Source organism: Hordeum vulgare, chromosome 7H (assembly GCF_904849725.1).
Source record: "Hordeum vulgare subsp. vulgare chromosome 7H, MorexV3_pseudomolecules_assembly, whole genome shotgun sequence".
NCBI lineage: Eukaryota > Viridiplantae > Streptophyta > Magnoliopsida > Poales > Poaceae > Hordeum > Hordeum vulgare.
The window spans coordinates 28,084,334-28,107,601 of record NC_058524.1 but is presented as its reverse complement, the minus strand read 5'-3'; the positions used below and the strand labels follow the sequence as shown (position 1 = coordinate 28,107,601).

Sequence of the window (23,268 nt, the reverse complement as noted above, 5' to 3'; positions counted from 1 at the left end):
ATAGGGAGTATCCCCTATTATTTGTGTTCGGAGGAATGACCAAACACCATATTCTAGAAGAAAGCAAATATTTGGAATTTATTATATTTTATGCGGGGCCAAATGAATCATATCAATTACTTGGTCGTTGCCTTACAGGACAGAAGCTCTTACTATTTTTCACCGCCACCCTAACCCTGCAACATAGTAATACTGCTTATGGGTCTGAGTCCTCTGGGAGCATCCTCATGGCGCGGCCTGACTGCCCAGACAAGTGTGGTAAAGTCAGCATCCCGTACCCGTTTGGCACCGGAAAAGGCTGCTTTCAAGAACACTTTAATGTCATATGCAATGAGACCGGGGCATATCTGGCCTCAACCCAAGTTAGGGTACTAGAGATCAATCTTATTCTTGGTGAGGTTCGTGTTCTGAACCCACGTATAGCATGGGAATGCAACTACACCGACGGCACCAATAGCAGTGATTCCGATGGCTTAATCCTTGGTCCTTTTCATAAGCTTTCCTACACAAAGAACAAGTTGATATCGATCGGTTGTGCTACAATTGGATTCATCTTAGGATTCACCAAGGGCGAGAACCAGCTTTCATTCCCCATTGTTAACTCATGTTTTTCATTCTGCACTGATGCAAGTAGCATGGATGGTAGCACAGAGTGCGTTGGCATTGGTTGCTGCCAAACCTCCTTTCCAGGAAACATCAGCTCCTTCTACACCGGGTCTGGACCATTAAGAATATACAACTCTAGCACCCAGCCTTTCAGCCCGTGCAGCTACTCGTTTGTTGCTGAGAAGGACTGGTTCAAGTTCAATCATTCATATGTCAGCTCTACAAATTTCGCAAGTAAATATACAGATAGGGTCCCTTTGGTACTCGATTGGGTTGTTGGTAATGAAAGTTGTTCGGAAGCCACCAAGATGGGATCACAGTATGCCTGCAAAGCCATGAACAGTAAATGTGTCGATGTGCCCAATGGCCCTGGTTACCGCTGCAACTGCACTCAAGGTTATGAGGGAAATCCCTACCTACAAGGAGGGTGCCAAGGTACGTATATGCGTCTCGCAGAATCAACCTACTCTCTCTGTTCTATCAGCTTTATTTATGGAATGGAATATTCTGTTTATCCATGTTGACATTCTCCTTACTTCCTTGAAATGACAGACATCAACGAGTGTGAACCTCCAAACCAGTCCTTGTATCCTTGCCAAGGTAAATGCAGAAATACCCTTGGAAACTACGCCTGTTTCTGCCCATCAGGATTCAGGAGCGATGATCCAAAGAACATACCCTGCGTTCCAGCTGACCCAAAGAAAGCTCTGAAGGTGGTCCTAGGTAATGTGATTGTTTGCAATCAGAATATTTTGTATCAATTATACAAATGCAAGTACAGTTTATATACATGTCATATGGCAAAGCAATGGGCAATATGTTGCACTGTTTTTTTAGCAAAATGTGGGCACCTGCTGCTAGTTGAACTGATGGTAATTAGCTGTCATGATTTCCAGGCATATCCTTCAGTATCATCTTCCTCATGGTTTGTATCTTTGCTCTACGTGCTGAGTATCAGAAAAGGAAGCTTGCGAAAGAGAAGGACAAATTCTTTGATCAGAATGGTGGTCAGATATTATATCGCCAAATTATGTCAAAACAAGTCGACACATTGAAGATATTCACTGAAGAAGATCTGAAGAAGGCTACAAACGATTTTGACAAGAGCAGAGAACTTGGCAGGGGTGGTCATGGCACTGTCTACAAGGGCATTCTGAAGGATAACAGGGTAGTGGCCGTGAAACGCTCAAAGATAATGAACATGGCCGAAACTGATGAATTCGTGCAGGAGATTATTATTCTTTCACAGACCAACCACCGCAATGTGGTCAGGCTTCTGGGATGCTGCTTAGAGGTGGAAGTCCCCATACTGGTCTATGAATTTATTCCAAACGGCACTCTGTTTGAGTTCATCCATCATAGCTACGGGAGTCCACCCCCGTCGTTGGACACCCGTCTCAGGGTTGCTCAAGAATCCGCCGAAGCACTGGCGTATCTGCATCTGTCCATGAACCACCCTATAGTGCATGGGGATGTCAAGTCTATGAACATTCTCTTGGACGAGAACTACATGGCGAAGGTGACCGACTTTGGCGCATCAAGGACACTCCCCAAGGATGTGGCCCAGTTTATGACGATGGTGCAGGGCACCCTGGGTTACCTGGACCCTGAGTACCTGCAGGAGCGGCAACTGACGGAGAAGAGCGATGTCTACAGTTTCGGGGTTGTGCTGCTGGAGCTGATCACGGGGAAGGCAGCCATCTACAACGACGGGCCCAAGGAAGGCAAGAGCCTCGTCTGGTCCTTCCTGCTTGCAGTGAAAGAGGACAGCCTCAAGGACATCCTGGACCCGAGCATCGTGCGTGCGGGGACGGAGACGCTGCTGGGGGAAGTGGTCGAGCTGGGGAGGATGTGCTTGGGCGCCAGGGGCGAAGAGAGGCCTTCCATGACCGAGGTGGCCGACAGGCTGAAGGTTCTGCGGAGCACCTGGAGGGAAGAGCTTGTGCTGGACCGTGCGGTAACGGAACATATGGTCGTGCACATGCCACCTACAACTGCTCCGATGCCTGGGGATCTCGCGTCATCGTCGTCGGGTGCACCCTCGACGGCGCCGTACATGTCCGGAATTGGCATAGAGGCACCCAGATGATAGAGTTCCATCTGAACCTTCCTTTTGAGCAGCAGTGCCAGGAGAAAGTGTGTCCCTTAGAGGCTTAAAGCTTCAGGATTTATACTGTCCAACAGAAATGTATATGTAGTTGTACTGTACCCCCTCCCTAAAGAAATATAGGAGCGTTTAGATCACTACTTTAGTGATCTAAATGCTCTTATATTTCTTTACAGACAGAGTATATTAGATAAAGGTACTACCAAGTTTGCAATATTGTTCAACTACGCATGAGAATTCTTTTTGGCGGTGAGGTTAGCTTTGCGCGGACGAGGCACAGTGCAGCGGCGGGGCTTGTTGTTCCTCTCTGCTTCTTGTTGGAGTTTGCTGTCTGTTTCAGTGTGGAGTTTGCAGTGTTAGTGTGAAGGGGCATAAAATTCAGTTCCCTTGTTTCCCGTATGAGAATTCAGTGTTAGTGTGAAGGAAAAAATACAGTAGTTAGTATATATCCCTGCTGTTTGGCAATTATGTGTTCCCCCTAGGATTCATATTTTGTTACGGCTGCTTGCAAGCAACAAGCTCATGGCCATGGATAATAAAAAGAACAGGAAACTAGAAAAGTCTGAATACTGTTTGTGTTGTAAAGAGCATGAATCTGTCCAGCACCTTTCCTTTGATTGTGTGGTTGCTGAAGAGCTCTGGCATGTCATAGCTAGTTTCATTGATGTTCTTACTGGTGGTTCTTCTGAATCTATAACCAGATATTTGATAGCCAATAAGAATGTCTTTTAATTAATTTGGTTTGCTCAGCTGTGCTTTGGTGTATCTGGAAATATAGAAACGACATGATTTTTGATAACGTTCAATTAATTGACATCAAACAGGTTTGGTAGAGGATCCTGAAAACTATCGAAAACTGGTCAATTCCGTGCCCAGAAAACTGAAGAGTCGTTTGGAAGAGTTCTGCTCACACCTGATGGTGCCGAGATCCCCTTTAGGCTTGTGGTGATGTAAAAATCAAGGCTTGTGGTCTTGTAATCAAGTGTGCGTGTTATGGGGTTCCCTTCTGCTAAGCTAGTTTAGTGTTGTTCTTTTAGAACTGTTTTGAGTTTTTGACTTCAATGTGGAGATTGATCTGTATGGTCTTTTCTTTTTTGCTGGAACCTTCAGACTACTATGGTCTGGCCTTGAGCTTGTTACTTTCTGGTTGCGTTGTTATCCATGGAACCAAGAGCTCTCGGGCCGCCCTGTTCATTGTGATCTATTAAAAAAAAAGTATGTTTTTGGTCCCTCAAGTTTCCAAAAAGTTTAGACTTGGTCCCTCAAGATTTTGTTGGATTATTATTCATCAGACAGATTTTTTTTGCCAGACGCTCCTCGAGTATTGAAAGAGCCAGAAATTTTGGTCGCACCTTGCGCATGTAAGCATATTGGACCCCAAAAAAATTCAGATTTTTTTTTTATTTTTCTTCGGAGTACTGTTTACGTGGGGGGTTTGTGATGGTCAAACCCGATCAACGGGCTCAAAATCTGGTTTAGGACCAAACTTATCCGTTTTTTAGACTTGAGGGACCAAATGTATACCAAATTTTTTTGAGGGACCAAGTCTATACTTTTTGGGAACTTGAGGGACCAAAAACATACTTTTCTCTAAAAAAACAATAATTAAGTTTCTGTGAGTCTGGTGGTACATGACTTGTAGTAGTAGCCTCGGCGAGTGGGGCGACAGTATTGTAGGACTTCTTTGTTGTTGATGCTCCTTTGTGTATAGAGGCGTGATTTCCAGAGTAAAAATCCAAGGTCTGGCTTTTATTTGTTTTGCATGGTACTGATCTTCAACATTGTTTTGGGAACGTGGTATTTCTTCCTATGATATTTGATCGGGCAACAATAACGATTGTGCATTGTTTCTTTTCTGAAGGCGTTGTTTTTGAAGAACCTTCTTTCTAGTTTGGATGATGTCTTTGATGATGGTTAGGGTGTTGCTACTGTGGACGATTGATTGTCATTGGCATGGTCCTTTTTCTATTATTTTTGATTGTGTGCATCCTGGAAACAAACGAGGCAGCATTTTGATACGTGGGCTCATAGACTTGAGAAAAGGCGCAGAGGCAACAAACGAAGCAGCATTTCGATCCAAACAATGTTTTTTTTAATCTTTATTGCATAATATTTGGGGCTGCTACCAATCCACTGGTGGATATTTACTAAAAATCCATCACCTCCACAGCCGTTCGATCTCGTCCATAGCCGTCCGATCCGCTCCTGATTTAATTCCTGAAACGACGTTCGAGTTCCAGAAACAATCGCTTTGTTGCAAAAAATAAACTTTGGATCCATTAAATCCTGAAACAACGGTCGAGTTTCAGAAACAATTGCTTGTTTCAGGAAAAAAAATGTTCGTCTTTCTGCAAAACATGGGTGCTGTTGCGGAAGAATTTTTTGCAACAAAGGTCATGTTTCAGGAATTTTTTGCAGCGGGCTGGGATGGGGCCGCGCTACGGCGGTGCGGGGCGACGGGCGGCGAGGCGTCTAGCCCCCTGGTTGCGGGAGCTCGCCGGCGTGGCCGAGGGGCTACGGCGGAGCCGAGAGCGGGCTGGGACGCCGCAGCACTCCGGCGGTGTGGGCGACGGCGGCTGGCCCTGGCCGCGTGAGGCGAGGCGGCTGCCCCGTGGTCGCGGGAGCTCGCCGACTGGGCCGGGAGCAGGGCGGGGAAGGCCATGGCAACGGCGGCAGCTCCGGCGAGGCTGAGCGGCAACAAGCAGGCGGCGGGCGAGGTCGCCGGAGCCGAGGCGGAGCCGATGCAGGGGCGGCGACGGAGGGCACGCGAGGCCGCGGGCAGGCCGACGCCGGAGGCCGACGGCGGAGGGCGGCGAGCCGTAGCAGGCCGGCGACGGCGAGGGTTGTCGGGCCGAGGCCGAGGCATGGACTGGGTAGTTTTCCGAAACAACGCTCCAGTTTCAGAAAAAAGTCAAGACGATTGCGATGGCGGGATCTGACGAGCAGGTGGTGGATGGATCGCGCAGATCCGCCGGTTGAACGATAAAGTTTTCCATAATATTTTATTAATCATTTATATATGCTCGTCGTATCGATGACGTATCCCGATGACAAATCAGCACAAGTCAGGCACATATGCATGCAGACAGGCAGTTAAGGAGCGCTATCTCCCCGACAGGTAGGACATGGCGAACGAGTCGTATTTGCTGAGCACCGACGCCGACGAGGCCGCCCTCCCGGCCGACGGCAGCCGGAACGGCCCGCCGCCGCGCGCGCGCGCGTGGCCGAGCGCCAGCAGGTCCTCCATGATCGTGTCCGACGGCGGCGGCGCCTCCACCTCCCCGGCGACCCTCCCCTCCAGCATCTCCAGCACCCGCGCCATGCTCGGCCGCGCCCCGGCCTTCTCCTGCGCGCACCACAGCGCCACGTGCACCGCCCGCCGCACCGCATCCCCGGTGCCGGTGCCGGCGCCGGCAAGCCTCCCGTCCAGGACCTCCGTCACGCGCCCCGTCCGCGCCATCTCGGCCGCGATCTTGGGCAGGTACGACCACCCGCCGTCCTCCTCCGGCCGCACGCAGCGGCGGCCGGCGACCAGCTCCAGCAGCACCATGCCGTAGCTGTAGACGTCGGACTTCTCCGTGACGCCGGCGCCCAGGAGCCACTCCGGCGCCAGGTACCCCGCCGTGCCGCGCACCGCCGTGACCACCCGGCTCTGGTCCTTGCCGGCCAGCTTGGACAGCCCGAAGTCGGAGAGGATGCCCCGGAAGCCGTCGTCGAGGAGGATGTTCTCCGGCTTGACGTCCAGGTGCAGCACCTTGGAGCGGCAGTCGTGGTGCAGGTAGGCCAGCGCCTTGGCCACGTCGACGGCGACCTGGTACCGCCTCGCCCACGGCAGGCATCCGCGCGGGCGGCCGTCGTCGCCGTCGGCGCCGGAGGGGAAGATCCAGCGGTCGAGGGAGCCGTGGTCCATGTACTCGTACACGAGGAAGCGCGGGGAGCCGAGGCAGAAGCCGAGGAGGCGGGCCAGGTTGACGTGCTGCGCGCCGGCGATGGCCGCCACCTCCGCCCTGAACTCCTTGTCGGCGCGGCCGGCGACGGGGCCCTCGTCGCCGATCCGCTTCACGGCCACGGGGGTGCCGTCGTCGAGGACGCCGCGGAAGACCGTGCCCGAGGCGCCACGCCCGGCGACGCACCGGAAGTCGTCGGTCGCCGCCGCCAGCGCGTGCAGCGAGAACTTGCGCGGCAGCCCGGCCACCTTGCGGAAGTAGCTGTACTCGACGCGCAGCTCCTCGCCGTCGTCCAGGGCGCGCCGCGCCGCCATGCGGTCCGCCCGCCCCGCCGTGCAGTGGAGCAGCAGCAGCAGCGTCACGACGGTGGCCGCCAGGACGGCGGCCGTGGAGAGGTAGAAGGGCCTGGACAGGCGCAGGCAGAGGTAGAGGGCGACCTCCGCCGCCACGAGCACCGTGCCGGCCACCGCGACGGCGAGCACCTTGGCCTTTCTGCTCGACATCCAGTGTGATCCCTGACCATCTTCCGAGTTCTTTCACCTCATCCTACTCCCCATTTTGACTTGTTGATCCTTATAAATCTTAAAGATCGACAACGACATTCTCAACTTGAAAATGTTGAGCTTTCGTCTGGTATATCTCGATACCCAAATTTCGAATATGATAAACAAACAGGAGAAGAAATGTTCAAAGTTCAAAGTTCAAACCAGGAACACAACACGAATGGCGCCGCGCCACGCGGAATTTCATCGAGAATTTCATACGCACTCTCGAATTGTTAAGTGAATGAGCAAAGAGGGATTCAACGCCATCAGTGACATCAGTGGATAGTGTGGTGTCACCACTGTCCTCCTGCGTGGTTGGTGAAGCCTCCACCTTGCCCAAATCCAAGGTTTGAATGCTTCAGCCAACAACTGAATGTTGCAGAGAAATTACAGCCTGATTGACAGTTTCCTCAAGCTCTGCTTATCATCATCAAAACCCGATGACAAACAACGGATCAATATCGTCAAAGCGAAAACGATGCCGGATAACAAATCATCCACCAGCAAAACAGTTGATGTGGCCACCGAACACGGAACCGTCCAAGCAAAGAGGCAATTAAAGCCTTATTGACTCGAGGAAAAGCGAGCCGAAAATGAAAGGGACATCACTATTTGTTTAATGAATCGCATTATTCGTGTGCGTAATTCTCCAGACAGAAAAACTATGTTTTCCAGGGCCCTTTGCTGTTACTATTTCCCAGTCATGACAACTGAGAACAGCAAACTGATTGCCATGGGTATTAAAACTCTACGGGCACGCAAAAAAGCTGATGTTTTCACAGCTTCAAAGCATCTCAGCAAGAAAAAAAAATGGCACAGGTCCACTGTTTCATCAGTAAACATGCCCTTAATGGTGGTGGTGGTCGTCCTCATCATCATGTCCATCAGGGTTTCCTCCATTCCCAATAACCTCAAGCTGCCAAAACAAAGTGACAATTTCAAAGCTCAGAAACATGGAGGCAATGCATGATTTAGCATCTCGTTCAGAAATAGTTCTCACAAGGACAAGCATCTTATGTCAACAGAGATACCAACACACCTTGAAATACTGAGTGCAGACTGGGCATTCGTGTGGCTTGCCTTTCTCCAACCAAAACCACACAACATCATGCTCATCCTCTGAAAAAGGCAAAATGTTGAAACTTGAGCTAATCAGATTCATGCTGGGTTGATGATTATTTCTCCGCAAGATGCAGGAGAAAACTGAATTTTGACAGCCTTTGCTGGTGGAGATGGAATTCTGCATGCAAGGTAACATACCTCCTTCATCGCCTGGGCAACCAACAATCCTTTTGTCGAAGTATGATTGAATGATAGCTGGATTTTCCTATGAATGAAGATGTGGACACATATTTTTTCAGTTAGACCACAGGAGTAGAAAAATAAACTAAACTGGACAATGATACGAAAGGTACGGTTGAGCCAAATGACGCTTCAACATAACACTGTACAAAGTGATATGTCAAAAGAAGAAAACGGAATGGAATGCTCATCTGTGAACTCATAATCATATCAAATAACAGCTGTTCGAAGTCAAGTGGATAAGTTAAATAGGCCGGGCAAATTAATGTGGTAAAACAGAAAGGGGTCAGTTGAGCAAACAAGCATACACGGGGACATCTAAGCCATTCACCAACATAACTGAAAATAGTCTGCTTAAGATATATGAGGGGAAACCATGTACTTTTCAGAACACTATATTTTATTGAAGATACATTAAGCTGGAGAATAAGAAACTATAGATTCAACTTCAAGATCAGAGTTACAATCATTGAGTATGCCAATTCATAAATCATCACAAACAGGTCCAACACCATCCGTTCAACTAGAAATGCTCCACAGCAGCTAGGTTCACATTGATAAGGAACAGACTCACCAAATAAAACAAGCAGGATTTTCCAAACAAGATATATCTCCATGAAACAAAGTTTTCACATGATATTACAAACCAAGAAAAAAACCCACTAATAAGCATAAAAGGAATAGAAAACATGCCAATCAAAACGCAAATTCTAGATGCATGCAAATATTTAAATACAACAGGTGCGTCAGAGTCATAACAAGCGGTTGGAAATTAAGAAAGTTAACCCTTGCAGCAACTGCTAAATTGTGTTTTAACATGCTAAAACCCCAAGACTGCTGATATATCAGCCATGAAGCAAATTCTAATTGCCAAGGTCTTACATTACAACAACCCAGGTGTTTCAGAGCCAAAACTAGTGATTGGAAATTCAGAAAGTCAACCCTTGCAGCAACCCCTAAATTGTAATTTAACACGCCAAAAGCCCAAGACAGCTGATATATGAGCCAATTCTAATTGCCAGGGTCTGCTATTATCACAACCCAGAAGATGACAAGTGCACAAAATGTTCAACCAATGATGAGGTCATAAGAATGCATAATTCATAGCAAGGAGACAAATTTAGATGCAACAAACAGCCTCCTTTTACCCAACATGTCTTCCAAAAAAATAAGAATACAAACATGGTTGTCTAAGCTGGACTGAATCTATCAAAACTATGCATCTCGCCTTACAATATGTGGAACCTCTAGCTCAACGAAAAGAACCAATGGAGATAACTCAATTCCGTGACGAATGCACAATCCAATAAACAAAATATCAACCATCATATCCCCCAAAAGTGACAGCTAGAGTAGTTTCATTGTCTTCACCAATACCCAACTTATGTTGGGCGAACCAGTCTCTGACCATATTAGTACCGGTAGTACATTAAGGCAATAACTGCAGGTATAAGGACTACACATCAACATGACACAAGAACCTGTCCTAAGCAGTCTGTTTGGCAATGCAATCAGTCAATCACGAATCACGCACGGATCAAATAAACCATATCAGAAGATGGTACCGAAAATGGAAAGCGCTGACCTTGGTGCCGAATGGGCCGACGGGGGCGTCCATGTCAAATCTCTTCTTTCCCTGGAGAAGAAACCCGACGAGGATTGATAACAAGAAGGAAAGCGTGAGAAGAGAGGATGGCTAGGAGGGTGAGGAGGAGGGCGGACCTGGAGCTCGGCCTCGATCTCCTCGCGCTCGAGCCCCGTGGCGATCGGCATCACGTCCTCCACCCGCGTCCTCGCCTGCCCCGCATCTGCGGAAACGCACTCGCGGCTCGCCGCTGTCAAATCGGGACCGAGAGAGAGAGACGGGCGGACGGGGGACGGCTGCGAGGGGCGATGGCTTACCGAGGGTGGAGAAGAAGGCGGGCGCGCGGCGGAGGGCGGACGCGGCGGATCCCGAGATCGCCGGGGCGCGCTGCGCGGCGACGGCCGAGCGGCGGGCCAGGAGGAGGGAGGCGGCGCGCTTCCACATGGCGGCGGCGGCGGCGGCGGCGGGCGGACGAGGGGGCGGTGGTGAGGGTGAGGAGGAGGAGAGGGGTCAGGGTCGGGGGTGGTTCGAATGTCTCTCTCTCTCTCTCTCTGCCGATGGGTCCTATGTAGGCTTTTTCCACTTCTATTTTTTAGGGAAATGCTGTTTTTTACACTTGGTGTTCCTTTGGTAGGCAGCCAATAGTGAAAAATATAAGTACTCCCTCCGTCCGGAAATACTTGTCATAGGAATGGATATATCTAGATATATTTTAATTTTAGATACATCTATTTTTATTCATAGACGCTTTGCCGTCAACGAAAATGTCTCCTTCACTAAACGCGTTTCGCTGAAAATCCTGAAATAAATTCAGGAATGGTGCGAGCACCTGGACTTGAACCCTGATGAGCCGGGATACCACTATCCCTTTAACCATCCAATCACAGGTTGGTTAGACATTTCAGTATTTATGGACAACCCCATTTCCTCGGGCCGTCCCTCCTACGGCGTGTTTAGTTACGTGCATTTGTTTCTTGCATCTTTGCATGTGACTCGATTAGGCCTGGTCAAGTAAATGCATAGTAAAAATCATGTTCTATATGCAGTTTGTTGGATGTATTAGGGGAACGGTTTCTCTCGGCGTTTGGTGGCCGCGCTGGTTAGACGAATGTGTTGTATGGTGTTTGATTGCATAGGACATGATTAAATGTTATCAACTATTTCCTTTATTTCAAAATAATTGTCCTAACTTTGTATTAGTTTTAATATAAATTTATATTAAGTTTAAGATTCTTATTTTGGAACAGAGAAAGTGCATATGACCCATATGATTACAAACAGAGTGCATCGGTGACTTGGGCGAACGGTGGCCACGTATGTCATTATTGTGTTAGACACGCGTTCACATGCTTAAATATGGTGTTCACCTTAGAGTCCGAGACAATTTTACTCAATTCTTGTAGTTCTTGTTCCAGGATCATATATTGCAAAATATGCTTTCTGTTCAAATCCCGATGTATTTCACACATTTCATGCGAAAAGGGTTCAACCAAATACTAACAGTAGGTTATTAATTACTCCATCCATAAAGAAATACAAGATCATTTAAATCACTATTTTAGTGATCTAAACACACTTATATTTGGGAAAACAATTTTGGTTTATAGGTGTAGATGCACCTATTGTCTAAATGCACTAAAAAGTAAAAGAAAAACTTAAGAAAAATCTTGTGTGTACATCCAAACATTCTATGTTTGTGCACAGAGTTTCGGTGAAAAGGGACATATTTTGTGGCTTGTGTAAAAAGACAATTTTTCAATGCTTGATTAAAACTATTGACATGATTTTTTTTATACATACCACAAAAAATGTTCTTTCTTTGCAAATTTGTGTGTGCGAACATAAAATGTCCGGATGTACACGGGAAATTATTATTTAGAATTTTTTAACATTTTGAAATGTGTTTTTCTACATATATTTCATAATAGGTGTATCTACACCTATTAGCCAAAACACCACTCTCTTTATGTTTCTGTTATATTTCTTTACAGACGGAATACACCACTAGGTTTGAGTTATTCACCCACAAATTATTATTACTCCATACAATATATACCTCAGGAGGATTATAATGTGCTGGATAGAAGCTGAAGTATTGGGTGCTTCAAAATTGCTTGGAGTAATCAAATCAACCTCCAAAGTTCTATAACTATGATAATAATAGTTTAACGGAGAACATGTGTGCATACAAAACTCTGAGTACAAGAGTATTAAATATCAAAACCCGCCAATAATATTTTTCACCGGAACACATATACGAGAAAACATAAATTGGCAACTCTTAGCGTGAACATTCCACAATAATGGCATGTGTAGCATGAACATTCCGTTGTGAGTTAGTATGAACATTTCGCAAATACCATGGCAACATCATTTCATAGTACTTGTCTCAGGACGAAACCAGCCTTGATCATATAGATCATATATAATAATAATGCTAACTCACAACGTACGCTAGAGAAAGACAGTCTTGACTTTCAAGGGTTTCATAGAGGCACACATAATTCCAACTTCAGAGCTACTCATAAGAAGCATCAGAAGTTCTGTTTTATTCTGCCGCCATGATCTGTGCCGCGTGAGAGAATCATCTGCATGCACAACATTTTGGCATTAACATCGCCTTCCATTGTTCCAAATTCCAGGGTACACAATAAATTGTCAGAAGCACTATAACAGTAAGTAATGTGTTGGAGGAAGATTTTACTTCCCTGTTTCAAAATACCTGGCATCGTTCACCTTGAACAGTCAAATTCAGTTGGTATTTTATCAATTATTTCTTCCTTGTTGTTCAGTTTAGGTGTATTTACGTGGTGATGTTAGATTTTTTTATTACAAACATTATTATAAAACTTAATTTCCATAATATTTATAGATGTATTAGTGAAAAAAGTGAAAGTGTAACTTTAGAACATGCACAAAAAAGATGTCAAATATTTTGAAATGTAGATAGTTTCTTGTCTCTCAAATCTATGTTGAGTACAAAGTGATGATTTCCATTATCAGATAGATAAGACATGTAAGCCTAACGGTAGATGAAAAGATATGTAATCAGATGTAAGATCTTACCGCCAAATCAAGCCCATCAGCGTCTTATGGCCAAGGATAGGCCTGGTTGAAATGTGAGGAGGCAAATAAGTTTACATTCAGATCAAGCTCTAAAAACAAACGCTAAGTTTAAACAGTAGCCTTATCATTTAACCAAAATAGTAATAATGTAAGACTCTATTGCAAATATAATGACATTTTGTGGCTTTAGTATCATTTAACCAAAGTAGTAATATCTAAGACTTTAGTGAGATAAGGTAAGAATACATGACTCTCAAGTTTGGCGAGTCGGTCGGTGATAGACAGATATCTTCTCCATGGCTACGCCATTAGCCACAAAGAACTGTGCTAACAGAGGAACTCTTTCATCCTCCTTGTGACATTTTATATTGACCATTGTAAGGTTTTTGCAAGCAAATGATCTACCCTCTGGTTTGATATCGTCATCCATTTCCTCATGATCCTTGTCACAGAACAAAGTGAATATCATGAAACATGTCCAAACTAATTCACCACAGCTCGAAATATAAGCAGTATAAGAATCCTTATACCATTTTAAGTTCAAGAAAAAGCCTCTCCATATTTGGAGCATGCCGCAGGAACAAAACTAATGGATGCAAGTCAGCCATACACCAATCACCAAGGGATAACGTCTTCAGGTTGCTAAAAATTGGGAACATTTCCAATTCCCTATTCAGAATCACCTTCACATGGAACACAAGTGAATTTGTTCACTTCAGTCCAAAGAAAAGAATAATAACAGAGTGAACGTACAAGCAATTAGACATTTGTAAGTGAATGTTTGCTTCTGATTAAGTTGTGTAAGAGGATGTTGCCGTTAGGCTGTAGACATGCTAACAAGGATACAACACTGGAAAAGAAAAAGGGATAAAAAAATGCTCCCGGCAAACTACTCATATTCTGTGTGCTTTGCTTACAATTTTGTTACAATAAAGCTAGAATTATTACCCATAACTCATCAGGTCACTTGCTGTGATTGTGAGTATGTAACCAGATATTTATATTAGAGTGCAAAAAATACACAACATTGGATGTCCAGTAAAAAAAAGGGGGCTTCGTTAAGTACATAATGTTTCTGCAAAGAAAATAACCGACAATATCCTGCCTCTGTATCAAAATATAAGACATTTTTTGACACTATAACGTTACAGTGTCAAAAAAGTCTTATATTTTGATATGGAGGGAGTATATTAGTTGAACAAATATAACATGCTGAAAGAGAGATATCAGCAACATATTCATATGTATATCTCTTCGGCATCAGCTATCAGCTCCAAACTTGTAGCATTCGAAAGGCTGCACATAGCATTTTGGCCACCTAAAACTTTATCACCATAGAATTCTTCACATGTACTCAAGTCGCTATCAGCATCGCTATCATCATTTGAGTCACTGCCACACTCGAATACCTCAGGATCGGGCTGTGTGTACGTCTCTTCAAAGTCATCATGCAAGAAAGAGTCATTAAGCATGATTGTGCCCGTGGCTAGAGAAGGCATGTTTTCGAACGAGGGAGCACGGTGGTATGGATTGACACAACACAGAGATACGAGGTTGGGAGCAGCGACGGTGAGGTCCCTCATGATCCTGCACTCGACCATGCTCAAACTAATAAGCGAGGCAGATGATATGTGGGGGCCATCCAGGTGGCACTCCTTGAGCTCTAGGACCTGCAAAGAAGGGCACTGAGAAGAGAGCTGCCTTAGCGTCTTGTCATACAACATTGTGGCCGATAGATGCAGGTGTTTGAGGTGGCAGGAGACGAGGGACTAAGCTGGATGAAGCGAGCCCTGCGGTTTATGGCAGCACGGATCCACATTTGGATATCCTCGGAGGAGTAGTCCTCCCCGTCGTCGTCATATCGGGGCCTGTAGGGCATCCACGGAACGTCTTGACGCAGGGGGATGGACAGGAGCCGGAGGGTGTCCAGCGGCGCAGACGCCTCCTGCAGGAGCAAGAAGTGGTGGACGCCTCCCGCAGGAGAAAGAAGTGGTTCGTGAAGTTGACGAACCGCATGGAGAGAAGCCGGTGGCGGGCTTTACAGCAGACCCGGAGGTCGACGCAGGGCGCGAAGGCCCAGAGGTTGCGCCAGCGGCGCGAGAGCACCTCACACGCCCTGAGGAAGGACATGACCTTGTGCAGGAGGTCATCCGGGAGGGCGCTGAGACGGTCGTCTCCCACGACGGCCTCAGCTTTGGGTTTTTTCTCGAGGGACATTTCGTCGAACAGATGGCCTGCTTCACATGGTTGCTTCAGGTTTGCTACTCGGTACGAAGAAAATCCTTGGAAGTTTGCATTGCAAATTGCAGGGCAAGAAGAGGATGGATCGATCGGTGGAAGTTTCGATGAGTTGTTGCCACTTGAATCAAATACAATCCCACCGATAGTACAAATTGTTGCTCCGGGAGCAAAATGCTAGGCACAACCGCACAAGTAGATAAATTATAGGCCACAACGGTGATTTCTTCTCGCCCGGAGCCCAGCCGAATTAGAGAGAAGAGGCGTAGATGATGCGGTTTGCGCACATGTTCTGAAGGATGCCTCCATCTGAGACTCAAACTTCCACTCGATGCCTTCTGGTTTCATCTCTCGCTATGTGTCGATGTGGATGTGTTTGGGCCTTCCCCAGTCGAAACGGAGAGGAAAATACTGGGCGTTGATGGGCTACGAATGGGCTGGAACCTGGGTCCGCAAGGCCCACTCCACAGTCCCCCCACCCCCGTGCGGGAACGTACCAGGTGCTCTTTGACTAGCGTCCAACTTTTTTATTCGACTTGCAAATCCACCCTCGACTCACAACTATCGTTCAACTTTTTTTGTTCGACTCGAAAGTCCATCTTGGACTCGAAGCTGCGGCCCAAGATTTTTACTCCTAATTGCAAGTTCATCATTGATTCACAACTCGGCCTCGGCCTTTTTATGTATCAGTTGCAAGTTCATCTTTAACATGCAACTGGGGATTGATCTTTTCTTGTCTCAGTTACAAATGAACCCTCGACTCGCAACTGAGGTGCAACCTTTTTTTTGTCTCAGTTGCAAGTCTAAACACGACTGGCAACAAGGGCCTAGTCGCTTTTAGTCCCAATTGCGAGTCCACTTTCGACTTGCCACTAAGGGTCCGACATTTTTTGTCCCAATTACAAGTCCATCATCCACAACGAACAAACAATAGATGAGTCGGCCCAAGTAACTAGGATACATTTTTGTTTTTGTTTTGTTCATGTTATCTATTTTCTATTTTATCATTTTTTCTTCATTGGTTTCTCTTTCCTTTTAATTTTTCTATTTTCAAAAGTTTATCTCATCTTTTGCTTATTATTATTATTTTCCATAAATTCACAAGATTCAGTAAATGCTCCAAAATTCATAAATTTGTTCAATTTTTTAAAATTGTTCATGCTTCTCATTTAAAACCAAAAATTAGAATGTGTTCATCTCCCACATATTTATTGGAAAGAAAACTAATATACTAGCGAGATTAACTGCCGCCACAGAAAAGAAAGACCCGAGTTGCCGTATAGTGTAGCGTTGTAGTACAACTAGCAACAACAACAGTATGGGACATGGGTTGTTGTATAGGATAGTGTAGTGTAGTATATAGTAGTACAACTAACATCAACAACATGAAGGGGCGCGAGCCGTCATGACTAGTAGCATTAGCAAGGGAGTAGCGACGGCAGGGGACTCCGGTTCAGAAGCACTGCGTAAAATCGGCCCCCAAAATCATACAGATAACATGACGAGCGACTAGGCATCCCAAGACGAGGACATTTAAATATTAGAGACATTAAAAAATATTGAGTGTGGATTGGTAAAAGGTTTACTGTATATATATATATTAAAAAGCTAGACCGTACTCCCTCCGGTCCTTTTCACTCCGCATATTAGATTTCGTTCAAGTCAAACTTTGTAAAGTTTGATCAAATTTATATTAAAAAATATCAATATCTACAATACCAAATATATACATTATTAAACTACATTTCGTAAAGAATCTAACAATATTGATTTGACATGGTGAATGTTCATAATTTTTTCTATAAGTTTGGTCAAAGTCGAGATACTTTGACTTCGGACAAAATTAACATGCAGACTAAAAAGGACCCGAGGGAGTACATCGGGAAAAGTTCGATGTGTATTAAAGAAAATTTCAACACACTAACTTATTTGTTCAGTGTGTATTCAGAAAAATCTTTAACCTATTTTAATAAAAAGTTTAGTGTGTATTTGAAATAAAGTGTTCGCCATACACGAAAAAATAGTAAGTGTATATTGAAAAATGTTTGACATATATTAGAATAATGTTTATAATAAAGGAAAATACAGAAAGGAAGAAAACTGAAGAAAACCAGAAGAAGAACTAAACCTAAAAGAGAAAAACAAAAATCATAAAAAGGAAAAATAAGACTGGAAAAAAAAATGTACTGCTGCATACGTTTTATTTCTTTCTTTGAACACAGCACCAAGCGTTCATTTCTTTGAGATAGTACTGTTGCATATATACGTCAGGAGGTAGCATGCGAACATGCTTTGGGTGGCCATCTTTTCAGTCATTCTGGATGGTTCTCAAAAAACAAAAATTGCGCTGCGCTGGACAACAATAAAAATGAAAAAGAACAAACAATGAAAAAGCAACAAACAAGTGCTAAACTTAGATGATGTCATGTTTAAAATAGACAGACCCATAACTAATAGACCTAATCTATGATCACCGGTCCCCGTGTCCGCCGGCCATGACACATGAAAACTGAAGGGGTGTTAATTAGGCGGTCTATGGATTTTGTAGCTCTCCACAGGGTTTTTACACTAATACTTTTAATGTTACGCCAATTTGAACCATCCACATTTTCTTATGCAAAACCCCTTTCTTTTATTTTCCATATAATCCTACTTACTTTTGTCCGGTTTCAATATCAGAGACCAAAGTTCAAAAACATAATAATATACTCCCTAAATCAAAGCCACTGCATAAATCTCCCTAGATAAAAAGTTTCGGCATCACAGTTGTTATCTTACAAAGATTTGTCCAATCCATTTGGTCCTTACAAATATGTATCCTTCATATTCAGTTCGACCAACCTTCTCTGCCCTATAAAAGTCTTTTGAGCCCCCTGCCGTCCTTGGTATCCGGAAGCGCAAGCACCACCAGGACAGCGCATATGAAGGCGACGACACCACCGATCCCAAACGCCGGCGCGTTGCCCTTGTTGAAGGCCCCGTCTATCGGACCGGCGGTGAGCCCAACTAGCAGCTGGTAAAGAGCAGCAATGACAAGAAAGTTATTACTGTTCCAGGTAATTAGCGGGAATACTCACTTGCGACAGGGATATGACAATGGTGAGCGCACCAACGGTGACTCCTGGTCAAAATTAAACAATAAAAAATCAGGTTAATTGTTTCTTGCAGCGATTCAGAGGGGCAGTGAGAACGCAAAGATGTGTACAAATCAGAAACAAAGCCCAAACCTTGGCCACCGAGCTCAGCGGCGACGGCCCATGGAACGCTGTACAACACAGCCTGAGGGATCCCGATGAGCTCAAACATGGTGAGCGCGAGGGCGTTGAGACTGTTGTCGGGGCCCACAACGGTGAGGCTGGCACTCATCGACGGATTGTACCCTTTGGTCCAGATGACGCCGACGGCAACCATCCCTGCCATGATGAGGAACACCGAGAAGAGACTGATGGACCAGATGACCTTGGACGTTAGCTTGCGGCATAGCTTGGGGATGAGGAAAGAGGTAGCCCCGAGCATGGTTTTGAATTTCAGTTCAGAAAAAATTCAGCACCAACCGAAATCACTGAAATTCAGTAATTCCATCTTGCATTTCGGCTAAAGGACCGAAATATTCACTTGACTTTAAATAAATATTTGAAAATTTTAAAAAGTATTTTGAAAAATATTTGATTTCTAGTGTACTACTGAAATTGCTGAAATATTTTGGTCGAAACGTAATATTTCAGTGTCTACTGAAATTAATGAAATTCAATGAATTTCATTGAAATCTCACTGAAAATGAAAACCATGGCCCCGAGTGAGGCCGAGCAAAGGAGGAGGCCGATGGCTCCTTCACGGACACCGGCATTATATTTGTCATCGGCCATGTCAGCCGTCCCGCTCGGGTTGCCGCGGTAGATCTCGCGGCCCATCCAGTCGGTGTTGTACTGCAGGAAGGGGAACCAGGAGAGCTGCAACCAAAAATACCAGTTCACAAGAAGGATCCATGTTAATTAGAGCACGTAGTCACTTCGGTGCAGTGTGGACATGCATGCACGCATTACACTCGGCTAATAGCTCTGGTCTCTGGTGTCTGGAGACTCTGGACGTACCCAGGTGACGGCTGTTAGGGCGAGCACTCTGAACATGGCGGGACTCATGTTCTTCAAGCTAGTGAAGAGGTCGGTGAACGCCTTGAGGCCCCCACAAGTTTGAGCGGAGGAGGAGGAGGTGCCGACATCCTCGCCATCGAGGGACTGCTCATCAGCGAGGAGCATGGTCACTACTGTGCAGATGATGATGAGCACCTGATCGACCATGTACAAATGCATATGATCAAATGCTTGTCACTATATCATCTAAGCAAAATTATTGGGCTGATGGTGACAATAATGAAAGACTCACCACAGCAGTCAAGAAAGCTCCCTTAAGATCTGCGCAAGCCTCACAGCATGCGCTAGTTTTCAGAGAGGGGAACCACCTATACATACATATGACGGATTCACATCAGTAAGGACCCAAAGAAGGACATGATCTTCTGATCTAAGGACCCAAAGAAGGATATGATCTTCTGATCTACTCGTATATGGAATAAGACTAGAACCTACCGGTGCCATGTTCCGTAGGCGACTGCCGTGTAGCCGAGGATGCTGCCGATAGCCATCCACACGGTGAAGATCGCCTGACCGACATTGGGGCCATAATTCGCAGCTGCACTGGGCAGCAACACAATGGGTACTATGTTGATTACTTATTTCAGTGGGAAACACGTCCTGCAAGCCTGCAACACAATTGATCGAGGGATGAAATGAAGGATGGATGGAGCTCACCGGATAGGTCAGACATCATTGCCCGAACCGATGCCTGTGCGGTGTGGATGACGCAGTCCAGCAACAAGAAACCAACGACGTACACCGCCGTGGCAGCCCAACGAGGGCCCGCGTAGGTGCTAAAGAATAAAAACAATACACACATTTTTCTCATCAGATAAAGGGGACACAACACACAAGTCGACTACATGCAAGCTAGAAATGAGTTCTTACTATTCATGTTATATAGTGTGCATGAATGCAGCCACGGTCCGTCATTACTTGGAGAATCGTGTCATGATTTTTTACTTTGGCAAAATTTGTCTTCTTTCAATGTTATAGTACATAAGAACTCATACTAGTACATAATGATTCTTGGGGAAAAAATTCCCTGTTTCAAAAGTGTATTCAGCATGTTTCATTAGGTTTCTTCTTCTTTCCGAGTGCATATCTTAATGTTTCATCTCATTGTATATATCCACAAAATCCGAATGCACGAATCAGATTGGGTTCTCATCCCGGGAAAGGAAAACTGGAAGTAATTATTGATATGAGAGAAGTCGCGCCGTTTTTCTAGGAGTCTGTGTGCTAGTTGAGATTAGTTAAGACTTCAGAGTTGAGACTATGGTACGGTAGAAGTCTTAAAGAGATGGTTTTGCTCAGGCACCCGTGCTAGATAAGTGTGATCTCTACCCTAACCCTGATCGAGAGAGAGAGGAAGAGCTTCTGTCAATGGCGATGAGAGTGAGAGGGAGACGACAGTCTGTTTGTACAGCACAAACTTCTGCTGCTTTTCTGGTTCCTCTGTTATTCATCTTGGAAACGGGAAAAACGGATCGAGACGTGCCCCGTCTAGTGGATCGTGCCATTCCACGATCATGGGCAACGTTCGCCGCAAGCTACGGGCTGGGAGCGCACATGCCGCGTCCTCAGCCGAAGGAAACAAGATCGAGCCTAAAGAAAACTACGGGGCTGTTTAACTGACGAAACTGAAACCCTGAGAAAGAGCAACAGCACATCCAGCCTGCGACTAAGATACTAGCTTATTTGCTAACAATCTCCCCCTAAGCTAGTAGGAACAGAATGATTAAACTTCCATCATACCTATGCGTGCGCGCAGCTCCTGGAAACGAGTGCGTCCAAGTGACTTCGTGAACATGTCTGCGAGCTGATCACCAGTGGGAATGTGCTCAACCCTGATTTCCCCTTCCTCAATGCATCTTCTGATGAAATGAAACCGCACATCTATGTGCTTGCTCCGATCATGAAAGACTGGGTTTTTGCACAGCTGTATAGCCGATTTGTTGTCGACGTAGATGGTGACAGCTTCGTGCTCCTTCATCAGCAGGTCGCCCATGAGTCTGCTCAACCAGACTGCCTGACAAGCTGCTGTTGTTGCTGCTACGTATTCGGCCTCGCACGAGGATAAGGCGACGATCTTCTGCTTCTGAGATTGCCAGGAGATTGGTGCACCCCCGAGGAAGAAGAGGTTCCCAGAGGTGCTCTTTCGATCGTCCACATCCCCGGCCATGTCGGAGTCGCTATATCCGACAAGCTGACTGTCTCCGCCCTTGGTGTATCTGCAGCCGAATCGCCGTGTTCCTGCAATGTAGCGGAGCAGGTGTTTGACAGCAGCGAGGTGCGCAGTGTTTGGCGCCTCCATGAATCGACTGACGTATCCCACCGCAAACACAATGTCTGGTCGAGTATGGATGAGGTACCGCAGTCCTCCGATGACACTCCAATAGTCCGTGGCGTCAACCAGTGGCTCTTGCCCCGTCTTGCTCAGACGGAGCCGTGGTTCCATGGGGACATGCGCCGGGTTGCAGTCTGCCATGCCTGCGCACTCCAGCAGCTTTCCTGCATACGCCGCCTGGGAGAGAGTGATAGCTCCTGCTCCTTGCTTCACATCGATGCCGAGGTAAAAACTAAGCAGTCCAAGATCGCTCATGCGGAATTTTGCCATCATCTCCACCTTGAACCTGCTGACGCAGTCGTTGTCAGCTCCGGTGATGACCAGATCATCAACGTAAACGCCGACCAGGAGCCGCGTCTTATCTCTACCACAAGCATACAGAGCATGATCCGCTGGGCAGCAGGAAAACCCTAAGTCCTTCAGAGTGGCATCGAGCTTCGCGTTCCATGCCTGCGGTGCTTGCCGCAGGCCATAGAGCGCCTTGTGCAGGCGGTAGACCTTCTGTTCTTCTCCCCTCCGAGCAAAGCCAGGTGGTTGAGCAACGTAAACCTCCTCCTTGAGATCACCGTTCAAAAAGGCTGACTTAACGTCGAGGTGATGCAAGCTCCATCCGTGCTGTGCCGTCGTGCCGATCATGACACGAACAGAATCCAAACGCACCACGGGTGCGAATGCATCATCAAAGTCTACCCCCTCCTTCTGCACAAAACCCCTCGCTACCAGCCTTGCTTTGTGCTTGATAACGACTCCTTCTGCATCCTTTTTAATCTTAAACACCCACTTAAGCCCGATTGCCTGATGACCCGGAGGAAGATCACTTAGTGTCCAGGTTCCGTTCTCCTCGATGCTTGCCAATTCTTCCAGCATTGCTCTACGCCAGCTCTCATGGGGTTCAGTTTCGAGAAAGCTAGCCGGCTCCTCTTCTGTCAGCATCAAGTGTTCTGACGGCTGCTTTGCTGGACCTCGAAGAATATCAGACATCCTTCTGAATCGATGGCCTTTTACTGACAGATCATCGTCCGCATCAAAGGTGTCTGGAATGGTTGCTGGTGGCGACGCAAACTCCACTCCCCTCGGTTCTGCTCCCTTGGTCTTGCTGCTGCTAGGTGTAGCTGTCATATCTGACGGAGAGGCTGGCGTTTCCAGAGCTCCAGACCTGACAGGGGTGGCTGGTGACGAAGGTGCCCGCGGCGTTCCTGGCGTCCGCCCTGCTTCCGACAATGCTGGCGCAGGTGGGGGTGGCTGGCTTGCGCCAGCGGCGAGCGGGAGCTGGACGCAGAACGCAGGTTGCACATCCTGGCCCTCGCTCGTTGAGCCCCAGTCCCAGCTCGCGTCTTCGTCGAACACCACATCTCGAGTGGCATACACTCGCCGTGTCAGTAGATCATA

The 23,268-nt window shown here is 46.4% G+C and overlaps 2 protein-coding genes and 1 pseudogene across 2 annotated transcripts; 2 read left to right on the top strand and 1 right to left on the bottom strand.

Annotated features, from left to right (window-relative positions):
- On the top strand, positions 1–3,280 carry LOC123413470 (wall-associated receptor kinase 3-like). Its single transcript, XM_045106408.1, has 3 exons — positions 1–1,041; positions 1,159–1,329; positions 1,503–3,280. The coding sequence occupies exons 1-3, from the start codon at positions 36–38 to the stop codon at positions 2,693–2,695; spliced, it is 2,370 nt and encodes a 789-aa protein (XP_044962343.1). The 5' UTR covers positions 1–35; the 3' UTR covers positions 2,696–3,280.
- Positions 3,281–5,838: 2,558 nt separating this feature from the next.
- Positions 5,839–7,285, top strand: LOC123408104 (annotated as a pseudogene).
- Positions 7,286–7,744: 459 nt separating this feature from the next.
- Positions 7,745–10,537, bottom strand: LOC123411470 (putative cytochrome c oxidase subunit 5b-like). The gene is made up of 6 exons (XM_045104416.1): positions 10,410–10,537; positions 10,230–10,315; positions 10,093–10,143; positions 8,466–8,532; positions 8,245–8,324; positions 7,745–8,121 (listed from the first exon to the last, which is right to left on the bottom strand). Exons 1-6 carry the CDS (start codon positions 10,534–10,536, stop codon positions 8,053–8,055), a joined length of 480 nt encoding a protein of 159 aa, XP_044960351.1. The 5' UTR covers position 10,537; the 3' UTR covers positions 7,745–8,052.
- Positions 10,538–23,268: the final 12,731 nt, after the last annotated feature.